Source organism: Parus major, chromosome 9, assembly GCF_001522545.3.
Source record: "Parus major isolate Abel chromosome 9, Parus_major1.1, whole genome shotgun sequence".
Lineage (NCBI taxonomy): Eukaryota > Metazoa > Chordata > Aves > Passeriformes > Paridae > Parus > Parus major.
This window is the reverse complement of record NC_031778.1, coordinates 4,392,550-4,404,183: the sequence shown is the minus strand read 5'-3', so window position 1 is coordinate 4,404,183 and position 11,634 is coordinate 4,392,550. Positions and strand designations below refer to the sequence as shown.

The window sequence follows — 11,634 nt, the reverse complement described above, 5'->3', positions numbered from 1 at the left end:
AAGCATCCAAAGTTTGTGGTTTTACTGTCCTCAGAATGGTTTCAGGGGGAATCAGATCAGAGCTCAGATCTTTGCACAGTGCTTGGACCAGCTCCTGTCATGTAATGGGGTAAGAGCCATTAAAGCTTTTGGATATTTTGCTTTTTTAAGTTTTATTTCCATTCAGTAGTGGCTGCCAGAGAGACCTGAGGTCTTTTAAAGGAGGCAAAACAGCTAGAGAAAACAATTTCCAAATTTAAAGGTCATAGAAGCTGTGGCTGCCCCATCCCTGCAAGGCCAGGTTGAACGGACCTTGGAGCAACCTGGTGGAGTGAGAGGTGTCCCTGCCCATGGCAGGGGTGGAACTGAATGGGCTTTAAGGTCCCTCCCAACCCATTCTGTGGTTCCATGAGATACCCAACAGGGATCAGGTATTGGAGGAAGTGAAAGTTTCCAGTGGGATGCGACCAGTGTGGGCTGGATTTGGGTGTCCCATGTCCAAAGCCACAGGGACCATCCCACCCCTCCTGGCACTCCCTGGAGTGTCACTGTGCTCAGTCAGGTCCCCGGTGTGTCAGAGAGCAGAGACTCCTCACCCTCTGTGAATTAGAGGGTGTCACATGCCAGGCCTTCCCAAGGGAAGCAGGAGGCTGACACCTGAGCTCTCCATCTTTTCCTGGGATGGCCAGTGCAGCTGGGAGCTGCTGCTGGGACAGGTGATGCTGAGATGTCACCACCTTCTTCCCTGGGCTGGGATGAGGCCTTTGCCAGACCATCCTCGAGCTGCTCAGGGTCTGACGCAGTCCCACACTTCACCCCTCACAGCTCCGTGGGCCTGCAGGGATTTAGGACATTCCTGCAAGCTACAGCAGGTTTTGGTGCTGCTGGATGCACCAGCTTTGTCCTGCAACCCATTTTGAGGCAGAGGAGAGCCTGGAGAAGTCTGTCTCTCCAGGGTGTAAGTGCCTGGAGCTGTGGAGATTAGGGAATTTTACATAAATAGTTGACTCTATCTTTTCAGGCAGCAGAATCCTCGCTTAGGGGCACCGTTCCTGAAATATTTACTAACTGTGCAGTTTATTGGCAGTGGGAAGAAGTAATTTAGATTGTCTCATCGTGATCACTTGAAGCAATTTCAAGAAAATGCAATCCTCCTTTGAATGGCTCTGTCAGATCCTTGTCTGCCTCCTTTAATTGCTTTTCTTACAGGATACTGATGCTTTAGATTGCAAATCCTCCGAGGCAAAGACTCTCTTTGTTCTGGTGTGCAGAACACATCCTGCAGTGAAGGCTGGGGCTCTGGCTTTGCTACAAACATCTGGCTGTTTGAAATACTGTGCTCAGAGAGCTCCAGGAGGGTGTGAGGGCTGGGAGGCTCCTCTGGGTGCTGGGTGACCCCTGGCATTCACAGCACCTGCATTCCATCGAGGGATGTGCGTCATTGTCCGTCCTTCCAGCTGCCCCTGGGTATGGCACAACACAGATGGGCAGGACATGGAATAAATAATCTTAATTCCAATCTGCCACCTCCTCTTCTAACCAGCCAGAAGAGTTTCTCCTCTGGAATGTCCTGAGCTAAAGGCCCCACTCGTGACACCTTGGGGCTGGCATCTCCAAACGCTCTTGGGGAGAAAGGAGAGGTGGGAAAGGTGTCAGTGAGAATGGAGAGCTGGTTCTCCCACCAACATAATCCACCCCTCAGGCCATCTCAAATTTAACTGGAGAGCCTCTGGTGTACCATGGCATTGATTTACCTGAAGATGAAACTCAAGTGTTCTCAGAATAAAGAGTGGCTTGAAACAGAAAAGGCAGAGGAAAAGAAAGTGGCTGTTTGGAGAGATACAAAGCACCACCAGGGCTCATTTAAAAGCATTTCTTCCATTCCCCTGTCAGCTCTTTAAAGTGGAGGAACTCCTGCTTTCCTCTCTGCTCTTCCTAAAGTCTCAGCCTCCCAAAATCAGGGCCTCCCAGTTTCCAGGTTCCACAGGCATCCTGCAGTGACAGCCTGGGAAAACCTGCCTTCCCATTTATTCCTCTAGAATGCAGCTTGCTTCTGCTGCTGCTCTGCAAGAGGTTTGATTGCCTGGGTTTGGATATGGAATGGAGTTGCTTGACATATTTATTAGTCAGCATCATGGGAGAGAAGGTTTAACCCTGACATGCAGCTCTGCCGTCACCTCCCGGAGGAGCTCCCTGCCCTCCATCCCACCTAGACTTCACTCCTAATCCTGGGTGTAGCTCTGGCTGCCCTGCAGGGCTGGCAGTGGCCTCATATGGAGAACAGGCACTGTCACCTCCTGCTCTGGGGCTCTGTTGCTTGTCCCAAAAGCAAATCCCCTGTGGGTCTCTCCACCGAGGGGACAGCAGTGTCCCCTCCCCCGGGGGTGCTGGTGAATCACCTGCCCAGGACAGGCTGTGAGCCAGCCAAGCCTGTTCCTCAGGCTGTGTGCTTCCCCTGAGCAGTATTCCTGCTCCAAATCCGCAGTGCTGGCAGATCAAACCCAGCTCTGTAACTCCCAACCACAGGCACTGGCAGGAACCACTGATGCCACTCCGGTCCTTGTTCCCCTTCCTGTGCCACACCACTAGCCCTGGAGAATAAATGGGGGCTCCAGGTGTGGGGTTGGTGTGCTGCTCTGCACCCCAGGGACCGGCTCTGGTAACACAGAGGGGGTTCTGAATCCACATTCCCAGCACAATGTTTGTACTTGCAATTCTGAGACCCACTGGGAGCCCACAGGCTTCACATTTCCTTCCCCAGCAAATCAGCTTCCATTCAGTGGTGGCTGTCAGAGCACTCTGAGGTCTTCTAGAGGCAGCAGAACAGCTAAAGAAAATAATTTCCAAGTTAAATGTTCAGAGAAGCTGTGGCTGCCCCTGGATCCCTGGAAGTGTCCAAGTCCAGGTTGGATGGGGCTTGGAGCAACCTGGGACAGTGGGAGGTGCCCTTGCCCATGGCAGGAGGTGGAAAAGGATGAGTTTTAAGGTCCTTCCTACCCAAACCTTTCCATGATTTCTCTGCTTTTAAAGCCCAGTTGGAAACAAATAATTGAGCAGGACAGGTTGGAGATACCATGGAGCAAAAGTGAGGTGCTTCAGTCCCTGCCAGGCTGGGGGTGGGTGGAGAAGCAGAGTGAGCCTTGTGCTCAGCCCAGGAAAGCATCAGCCCAGCACTCAGTGGAAAGAATTGAGGAGGAGGATGTGGGAAAAGAGTCTTCTCTTTTCTCGTGGTCATGTTGAAGCTGTTTGACCCAATCACCTCCCCAGCAGAAAGAAAGTGGCTTCTGAGGGTTCTGATGCTCTGTGAGTAAGGTGAGCACCCCAGAGAGAGACTTGTCTCAATTCCTGCACTGCTGCACCACTGAAAGTTTGCTCTGGCCATTGGAAAGGTGCAAGGTGGGCATGTTTCATATGGAGACAAACCATTCCACCATGGTGGCTTGTTCTGGATGGGGGAGAGGACTGGCTTAGAGGGTGAGCTGCTGGAGAGCCTTGCTGACTGAAGTGGCTGATTCCCTCTCACCAGTGGCAGAGGGATTCTCCTTCCCGCTGATTCCTTGGCCAGGGGAGTGTGACCGCTGGAGGAGGAGCTCATTTCAAGGGCTGAGGACGAAGCACAGCCTGAGAACTCTGTAAAAAGAACCAAACCCTGACGATGTGGGATCTCTCCTGCCAGGCACTTTAACATCAACCCTACTGCCCTGACCAAACATGATGAGAAGAATGTGAAACCCAACTCTCCTCCCCTTGTCAGCACCACCCTAAATCATTTCCCTCCTGTGCACTTGTCTTCAGGATGAGCTGCTCCTTGCCGAGAAATGCAGTAGAGGGTCCTCAAAAAGAGGCAAGAGACACTAATTTTCTCATGTGCAGCTCATTCTGTTAACTCCTGTTGCACAATCTGAAACCCAGGATTTAAAAGCAGTGTTGGTGTAAGAAAGCTGGAGATGAATGTGTGTCCAAGGGCTGGAGTTTCTCTTCCAGCAGGATAAGAGCTTGGGAGATGTCAGCAGTGCTCCCCGATGGTCAGAGATTACTGAGCTTTAAATTCAGATTGTCAGCTTTTAGTGTGTTTCTGTGGCTATTTAAGCTGACAAGGCAGCTTAAACAGATGCCATGGACTCCATGGACAAACCCATGGAGGGCCATGCTCCCTGCTCTGGAAAAAGGTTCACTGGGAGCTCTCCCAGGATGTGGTGTGCAGCCCCTGAGGTGTCCCAGTGCAGTCCCTGGCTCATGGCTGGGCATGAACCAGCTGTTTTCTTGCCTTGCCTATTGCAAGAGCTGCACATTGAGAAATACAACGGCAGCGTGGTTTACCAGCATCACTTCTCCCTGCCCTCCAGCAAATCGGCCCTGCTGGGGCAACTCTCCATGTCTGAGACCCAGCAGGGGCTGGCTGGGGGTGGCCAGAGCTGGGGAGGACACTGGTGCCTGGGGGAACAGCTCCTGTGCTGCCAAACACATCTGAGGCTGCTTCAGCCACAGAGTGCAGTGTGGTCAGCTCCCACCGAGGACCTGCATCCATGGAGAGTCTGGAGCACCAGGAGAGGATGAGGGAGCTGGGAAAGGGGCTGAGCCTGGAGAAAAGGAGTCTCAGGGTGGGGGGCTTCTGGCTCTGCACAACTCCCTGACAGGAGGGGACAGCCAGGTGAGGGTTGGGCTCTGCTCCCAGGGAACAGGGACAGCATGAGAGGGAACAGCCTCGAGTTGTTCATGTTGGATATTGGGAAAATTCCTTCCCAGAAGGGATGGTCAGGTTTTGGAAGGGGCTGCTAAGACCACAGCCCCATTCCTGCAGGGATTTACCAGAGGTGTGAATGTGGCACTTGGAGACATGGGCTAGAGCTGAACTTGGCAGTGCTGGGGGAACAGCTGGTCTTAGAGAGCTTTTCCAATCTAAACAATTCCAGTGGGGTAATGACATCCAGCCCCCAGAGGTGTTCACCAGAGGCAGACACAGAGGGTCCCGATTCCCTTTTGGACCACCAGAGCCTTTTGCCTTCCCTTGTGGGGGTGCCCAACCCCTTTCACGGCACGGGGCATCAGAGCAGGGGTGTGTTTCCCTTCTGCCAAGCCGGGCTCAGACTCACCAGGCACCTTCCCTCCTATGTTTTGCTGTATGGAGACAAATCTGTGATGACAAGCTGGAGTCAGTGGCCAGAACAGCTGCTACATGAAAAGGTTGTTATGACAAAGTGAGTGTCACAGCTGCTGCAAAGTGAATGGAGCAGGGAGCACGTCAGGAACGGCCTGAACAATTAGGTCAGTGGCACGCTGGGCTCCTGGGGAGGAGCAGATGTGTTAATTTGCTTCAGCTTTTCTCTTGGTAAGGTTGAAACTTCCACGTCTCGCCATAGAATGCTGGGTAAAAGAGCTTGGCTAACTCTGATGAGGAATAAAGGGTCCCTTCACGCCATGTCCTGGCCCCAGATCTGGCAAATCTGAGGATGGGAGTGAGAAAAGAAAGCTGGCAAACAAAGATGCTTCTTTTGCCACCCCAGAGCCAGTGATACCCACCCGTCCTGGGGTTCAGAAACTGGGAAGCTGACAGCCAAAACGAGCTCTTTTTGTCTTAGCAGCGGTGACTGCCGCACTGCCCAGGGCAGGGTGAGATGCCCAGGGTCCCCAGCTGGTGTCGGGAGGATGGCAGTGCCCGGGCAGCCGCTTCGCACGGGTTCCTGGCACCCTCTCGTGGTGAGCGCCCACGGCCGGGCCCCGGCGGGACCTGGGTGCCTCTGGGAGAGCCTCGGTCCTTGGCACCACCCCAGGGACCCGCCAGCCCCCACAGGGAAAACCATCCCGGGAGCTGGGATTTATTTCTGCAGCCCCAGGAGCGCCCAGGGCGCGCCCCACTGTTTCACGTGGGATCCTTCCGCTCTCCCCACTGCTCCCAGCAGGGAAAGCGATAATGTGCACCGAACACTTGAAGCTGGTTTCTCCTCCGGCTGGATCGACCTGCCCTTCTCCTTCTGACGCGTTTCCCGCTTGCAAAATAAATCAGTGCTTTGCATAAACAAAGCCCCGAGAGGTGCTGGTAAAAAAAAAAAACAAAAACAAAACAGTGCTCAGGAGCTTCACAAATGCAGCTTTTTCTAAACACCGAAGTTTTTCTTCCCTTCAAAACCCCTCAGCCCAGGGAAGGATTTCTCCACCTGGCCACCCAGTTTCCCCCTCCCACCTCCTGGAAGCCGAACCTCAGTTGCTGAATGGTGCCTCCCCTTCCTCTCGCCCCCTCAGGGGACCTTCGAATTAAAATCCCGGTGGTTTTCCCTGCGGGAAAGCTCTGCTGCCAGCTCCGTTTCCTTGTCCTGCAGCCTGGCACACGAGCACAGAGGCGCTGGCTGTCCCCACGGCTGGCTTTAGCATTGTCCCATCACCACAGCCCCGAAAGCCCGGGCTGGCCGAGGCCTCGCCCCCACCTGCTCCAGGCGCGCTGCCTTCGCTTCCTGCGACTTTAAAGTTCCCTCGGTGCACAAAGCAAAAGAGGGAGGAGAAAGCGTTTCATCATCGCTCTCGGGAGCCGACTTATAAGAACTTGACGCTCCCGCTGCCTGGCTCACTCGCAGTCTTGGAAGGATTTCGGCACAGCCCGTGCGCACGGCGGGGCTGCGGGCCGGGCCGGGCAGCGGAGGAAACCCACGAGTAATCCGACAATTCCGGGCTCCCCGGGAAGCCGTGGCGATGGGAGTCCACCCCGAGGTTGGCAAATCCCCCGTTGACATCCCCAAGAGCTCCAGCACCTGCTCCAGGAGTATCTTCTGCAACATCAAAGTAAGGATGGGGCAGGGATGCTGGCGGGGAAGGAGGGGGATTCCTGCCTGGAGAGGGACCCCAGCTCTGCCCGCGCATCCCCGCGTCCCTCGTGCGCACCGCGGGTGAAACGAAGGGTGTTCGATGCTGCAGAACCCGAACATCAGCTCCTGGGGCAGCCCAGGGGAGTCCTGGCCTGCTCGGTGGCAGGGCCGGGGGGCTCTGTGGGTTCCAAGTGATGCCCTGCACGGCACCGTGGGGGTTTCACCCCATGGAGCAGCTCTCCGTGAGCTTCCCCACGGCGTCTGGTACACGGTGTGCTGCTGCCTGGGGAATGATTAACCACATCCTGGTGTGAAAAGAAAACACTGCCCTAGAGTAACACGGGCTTGCTTTAAAAATTTGGGTGAGCAGAGTTTTTTGAGTGACAGAAACAATAGTTCTGTTGACTGAGGTGGGTTTTCCAATGCTGGCTGCCCAGCTCCTCACCTGCTGTCACCTGAGAGCCGGCCCCTGCCTGAGCTCCAGCCTCCTAGATCGCTGCCCGCGTGTGAACACACGGCTCACCCCGGCTGTGTGTCACGTTTCACACCCTGCCAACCATCCCGGCTTTACACCACCCCTCACCTGCCTTTTTCCCCCCGCTCTTTGGCCAGTTTTGGGATGTGCACCGGAGCTGCTCCACGTGCTGGTTCCTGTCCTCGAGACATCCAGCCGGGTGTCCCTGGAAAGGAGGGATTTCCATGCCGCACTCGGCAGCACCTCCACACATCGGCACCTGGAGCGGCCAAGTGCAGATTTTGGGAACAGCAGCTCCGGGGATGAGCCAGGAGCCACCGCGGGCAGGACCCCCCCGTGCCGCTCCTGCCTTTTCCCACCGCTGTTCCTGAATCCCAGCGTGTGTGCTGAGCTGTGTCAGCGCTTCCCAGCCCAGGCTTTTCAGGATGTGCGGCCGTGGATACGGTGTCGTGCTCGGGATGGGATTGGGGTTTGTTTGCCATCGAGCTTCCCTCACCCTGCGTGAAGGACAGCGCTCCCGCTCCTGCCTGGGCTGTGCTGGAGTTCCGTGGGGATGCTGTAGGGTGCCACGGGGCTGTTCCCAAGCGGCTGCTCCTCCGGAGAGCTCCCAGGGCTGGAGGCATCATCCCAGACGATATCTCCCAGTGCCACACCCACGAAGGTCCCCACTGCCCCAGCTGGGCTGTTCCAGCAGGTGATTGATGGCACTTTTTGGCTGTGGGCTCCAGGAGAAAGAGTTTGAGATTACCCTGGGTGATTTGGGGCTGCCTCTGGGCTGCACTGATGTTCCTCTGGACGGGACTGCTAACCTGTCCCCTGTTCTGCTGGAGGTGCAAGATGTGCCCCCAGACCCCTTCAGGCTGCTGCAGTAGCGAGCCTGACTTGGGGTGAGTAAAATCACGCAAAGCCAGAGCCCTTTTTGCAGTTCATGCCCTTTCCTGGAAACTGGAAGCAAGCAAAAACAGCCTGGAGTGAAAAAACATTGCCAAAGCCTCTTGCAAGATGTGAAACTTTCAGATTAAAAACCAAAAGCCCCAACAAATAAATGCTACTCCATTTGTGCACCCCATAGGCAGCCACACGGTGTGGGATGTGGGTGACCCAGAGTCAGGCTGGGTGCTCAGCACCCCACATGCCACAGGGCACTTGGATGGGACCTTTCAGGGGCATCTGGCCAAGGGAAGATCAGTCAGGGGTGTCACTTTACTAGTGGCAGGAAAACCATTGCCTGAAGAAATGTTTTTTAAACTTTTTCTCTTAAAACTTGTAGTTTAAAAATTGTTTCTGGTTCAAAAAGTCGACAGTCTGGCAGTGGCAGTGTGCAAGCACATGAAAGAACAGTTTGAGCTCTATCCAAACATGCTCAGTTTGAGCTCTTCCCAAACATATTGGCATCAGAGGGATGATGTGCCCCATCTGGGATGGAGGGCAGGCAGGACACCCATCCCTCAGAGAAATGTTCTTGCTTTTAAGAGCAAATGTATAAATTGACAGGCAACAGGATCCCCCATCGTTTCCTGACCTATTGAGTCTTCCTGTACTGTGACATTTACACTAAAACCATATAAATTAACAAAATAACAGTATCAGAATCAGACAGCATTAGCCTGTGTGCAGTGGCAGTCTCCTCTGCCCCTAAAAATGAGGAGGATGTCAAAGTGTCACACGGTGGAATTTCCAGGTTTGGGGAATTTTGGAGGGAATGGTCATCTGAGGGCAAGGTGTGGTCAACATCTGGGTTTGAAAGGGTCTGTAGCTCTTATTTGTACAAGAGGCCTCTGGTGCTATGAATGATGGTTTATAAAAATGCCTCATCCAGCCCCAAAGTTTATGGGAATCTGCAGGCATCCCCTTCCCCAAAGCCATCAGACACAGCATCCTTATACAGGCAATGGCAGTTCCTGATGGGTATTTCCAGCACATAAAATTTCCCTACTTTTAACAGGCCTGGAAGGACATGGTTGACACTTGGAAGACTTCATCACAAAGCTCATATTTAATCCCCAAAGCCCATGTGATGGGATCATATGCAGGGTGTCTTTTGCAGGGCTGGGGCCAAAATAACAAATCATTTTTCCATGTAAACCATTTTTCCCTCCTGTGATCCCTGTGACAGGGAGCACCAGCCCCTGCACCAGGCCCCATCTCTCTCAGGGTGTTTTCCAGACCTGGACCCATTGCCTCTGACATTTGGAGGTGTGGGAACACAACGGTGCCAGGGATGTGCATCAGGCAGGGAGAGGTGCTGCTGGAAAGAGGCAGTTTGAGGGATTCTACGGGAGTCTGAAGAGTGGGACGGGGTTGGAGTCATGGGGACGCTGCTCGGGATGCAGAAACAGAGCAGCTGCACTTCAGGAATCAATTCCCTGTGGATGTGGCCGTGGCCTTGGATCCATGCGGTTCCAGCTGCTCCCTCTGGAGCCCGGCTGTGACAGTTCCATGAGGTGCTGTGGGGTCACTCCCAGTCACACGTGGGTATTTAGTGGCTGTGGCAGTAGCACCAAACGGGCTGGCTCTGCACTGATACTGCCGGGCTCCGCCTGGCCCGGCCGCAACCGCGATTGCTGCCGGCCGTGCCTCACACCTGGAATGAGCCCAGCCACGGCTTTCGCTTCCAGTGCAGGGCTGCCGAGCCCTCTGCCCACTGCCTCCACCCTGATCCCCCTGGAAGAGACAAAGCAGAACGCAAAAGGCCTTCAGGTTCTGGGACTGGGAGGTTTTGGGGCTGCTGAGCTCTGAAACCCGGAGCATCCCGATAACCCCATAGCATTGGTGGAGATGGGGGTGATGGTGAGATATTTGGATGGGATACTGAGGAGAAATTCTTCCCTGGGAGGGTTCTGAAGCCCTGGCATAGGGTGCCCAGAGAAGCTGTGGCTGCACCACCCCTGGAAGTGTCTAAGGCCAGGTTGGACAGGGCTTGGAGCACCCTGGGACAGTGGAAGATGTCCCTGGCCATGGCAAGGGGCTTTAAGGGAACAGGATGGACTTTAAGCTCCCTTCCCACACAAAACATTCTGCGGTTCTGTGATTTCTCTGATGAGCAGTGTCATCCCCCCTGCTTGGATGTTCACAGAGCTCCCAGGGTTGTGCTGACTGACACAGGGGTCTGGGGGGCTTGCAGCTGTGCTGCTCAGCAAATGCAGGATGAACCCAACCTTCAGGTGGATGCCAGCACCTGGTGGCCCTGGGGACACCAAGAACCTCGCAGCCTAAAGGACTAAAACAGGTTTAAAAGGTGGAGAAGGTGGTTGGTCCTTTAGATACCCACACATGGCCAAGGACCCTATCAGTGTCCCCCAGTCCAGAGCCCCAACTATGTGATTTAAGCTCATGTTGGGCTTGATGATCTTGGAGGTCTTTTCCAACCTTAATGATGCTATGATTCTATGTCCATTTTCTGCTCCCAGACAAGCACTGGAAAAGGATTGTTTCACAAGAATTCTCTGTTTACAGAGCCTGAGATATTTTGGCTTCTTTGCCTTTACTGTCTCATTCGTGGTTTTGAACTATTTTAATTGATTTTGGGATCCCCAGAAAGATGACAAGGAGAAGAGCTTTATAAATATCTTTTGATTTAGAGGAGCTGGACTGGTTTCAGCTGGAAGCTGGAGAGCACAGAGGAGCAGTGTGAAAGTGTTGCGAGTGCAGGCAGGGGGAGGATTTTTTTTCCATGCTTGCAGACTGCCTGGCATGGAAAAGGAAACAGGAGGACAACAGAGAATTATTCGCACTTATGTCAGCCAGAGGTGATCCAGAGAGAGATTTAAAAGCCCTGGGAAAGGTTTAAATGGGGTGTTGTACTGGGGCAGGGAGAAGGAGGGAATGGAAGAGGGTAGGAGAGGGGACAACAAGGTCAGGAGGAGACTGTGGGCTCTCACAGTGTGAGAAGGCTCGAAAGCATCCCGGGGTAAAGGTGTTGGGAGCACACAGGGAGCAGTGAACAGGAGCAGGGAGCTCTGGCCTCCCTGGGGAGGCTGGATGTCTCCTGCAGAGGAAACAGAGCCTGGCCATAGGGTCTGAGGTCTCAACAGCAGCAGGGCAAGTTTTTGTCCCTTCCTTCCAAGGGACTAAAGGAATTTGCTGAGGAGAGTATTCCAGAAGCCTGGAGATGTACCAGTTGTGCTCTCATATCCTGTTGGAAAAGATTATGAATTGCTTTGTTTAGCCAGAACAGGAGATTCATCAAGTCACAGATCTGGAGGCAGCATGGCTGTAGGTTTGGAGAGGGAAACACAGAAGAGAGAAAGTAGTGGCTGATTAGAGCCATTGATTTAAGCAAGAAAATCAAAGCAATATTGCAATTGCGCAGGCAGGCACGGCGGGTTGGATGAGTGTTTGTGGCAAAGACACAAGGAAGATCCTCAGTGACATGAGAAGGAG

At 53.9% G+C, this 11,634-nt stretch overlaps 1 protein-coding gene across 4 annotated transcripts in view; it reads left to right on the top strand.

The window, feature by feature from the left end:
• Nucleotides 1-6,268: 6,268 nt before the first annotated feature.
• Nucleotides 6,269-11,634, top strand: part of SLCO2A1 (solute carrier organic anion transporter family member 2A1) — a 22,349-nt gene continuing 16,983 nt past the window's right edge. For 2 of the 4 annotated variants that reach the window (XM_015637987.3, XM_015637986.3), the window contains exon 1: nt 6,271-6,753. In XM_015637987.3, coding sequence (XP_015493473.1) covers nt 6,664-6,753 — 90 coding nt within the window. In that variant the 5' untranslated portion in view covers nt 6,271-6,663. Of the gene's footprint in view, nt 6,754-11,634 lie in introns of all 4 variants that reach the window. The other 2 variants (XM_015637989.3, XM_015637988.3) reach the window with 2 other exon arrangements.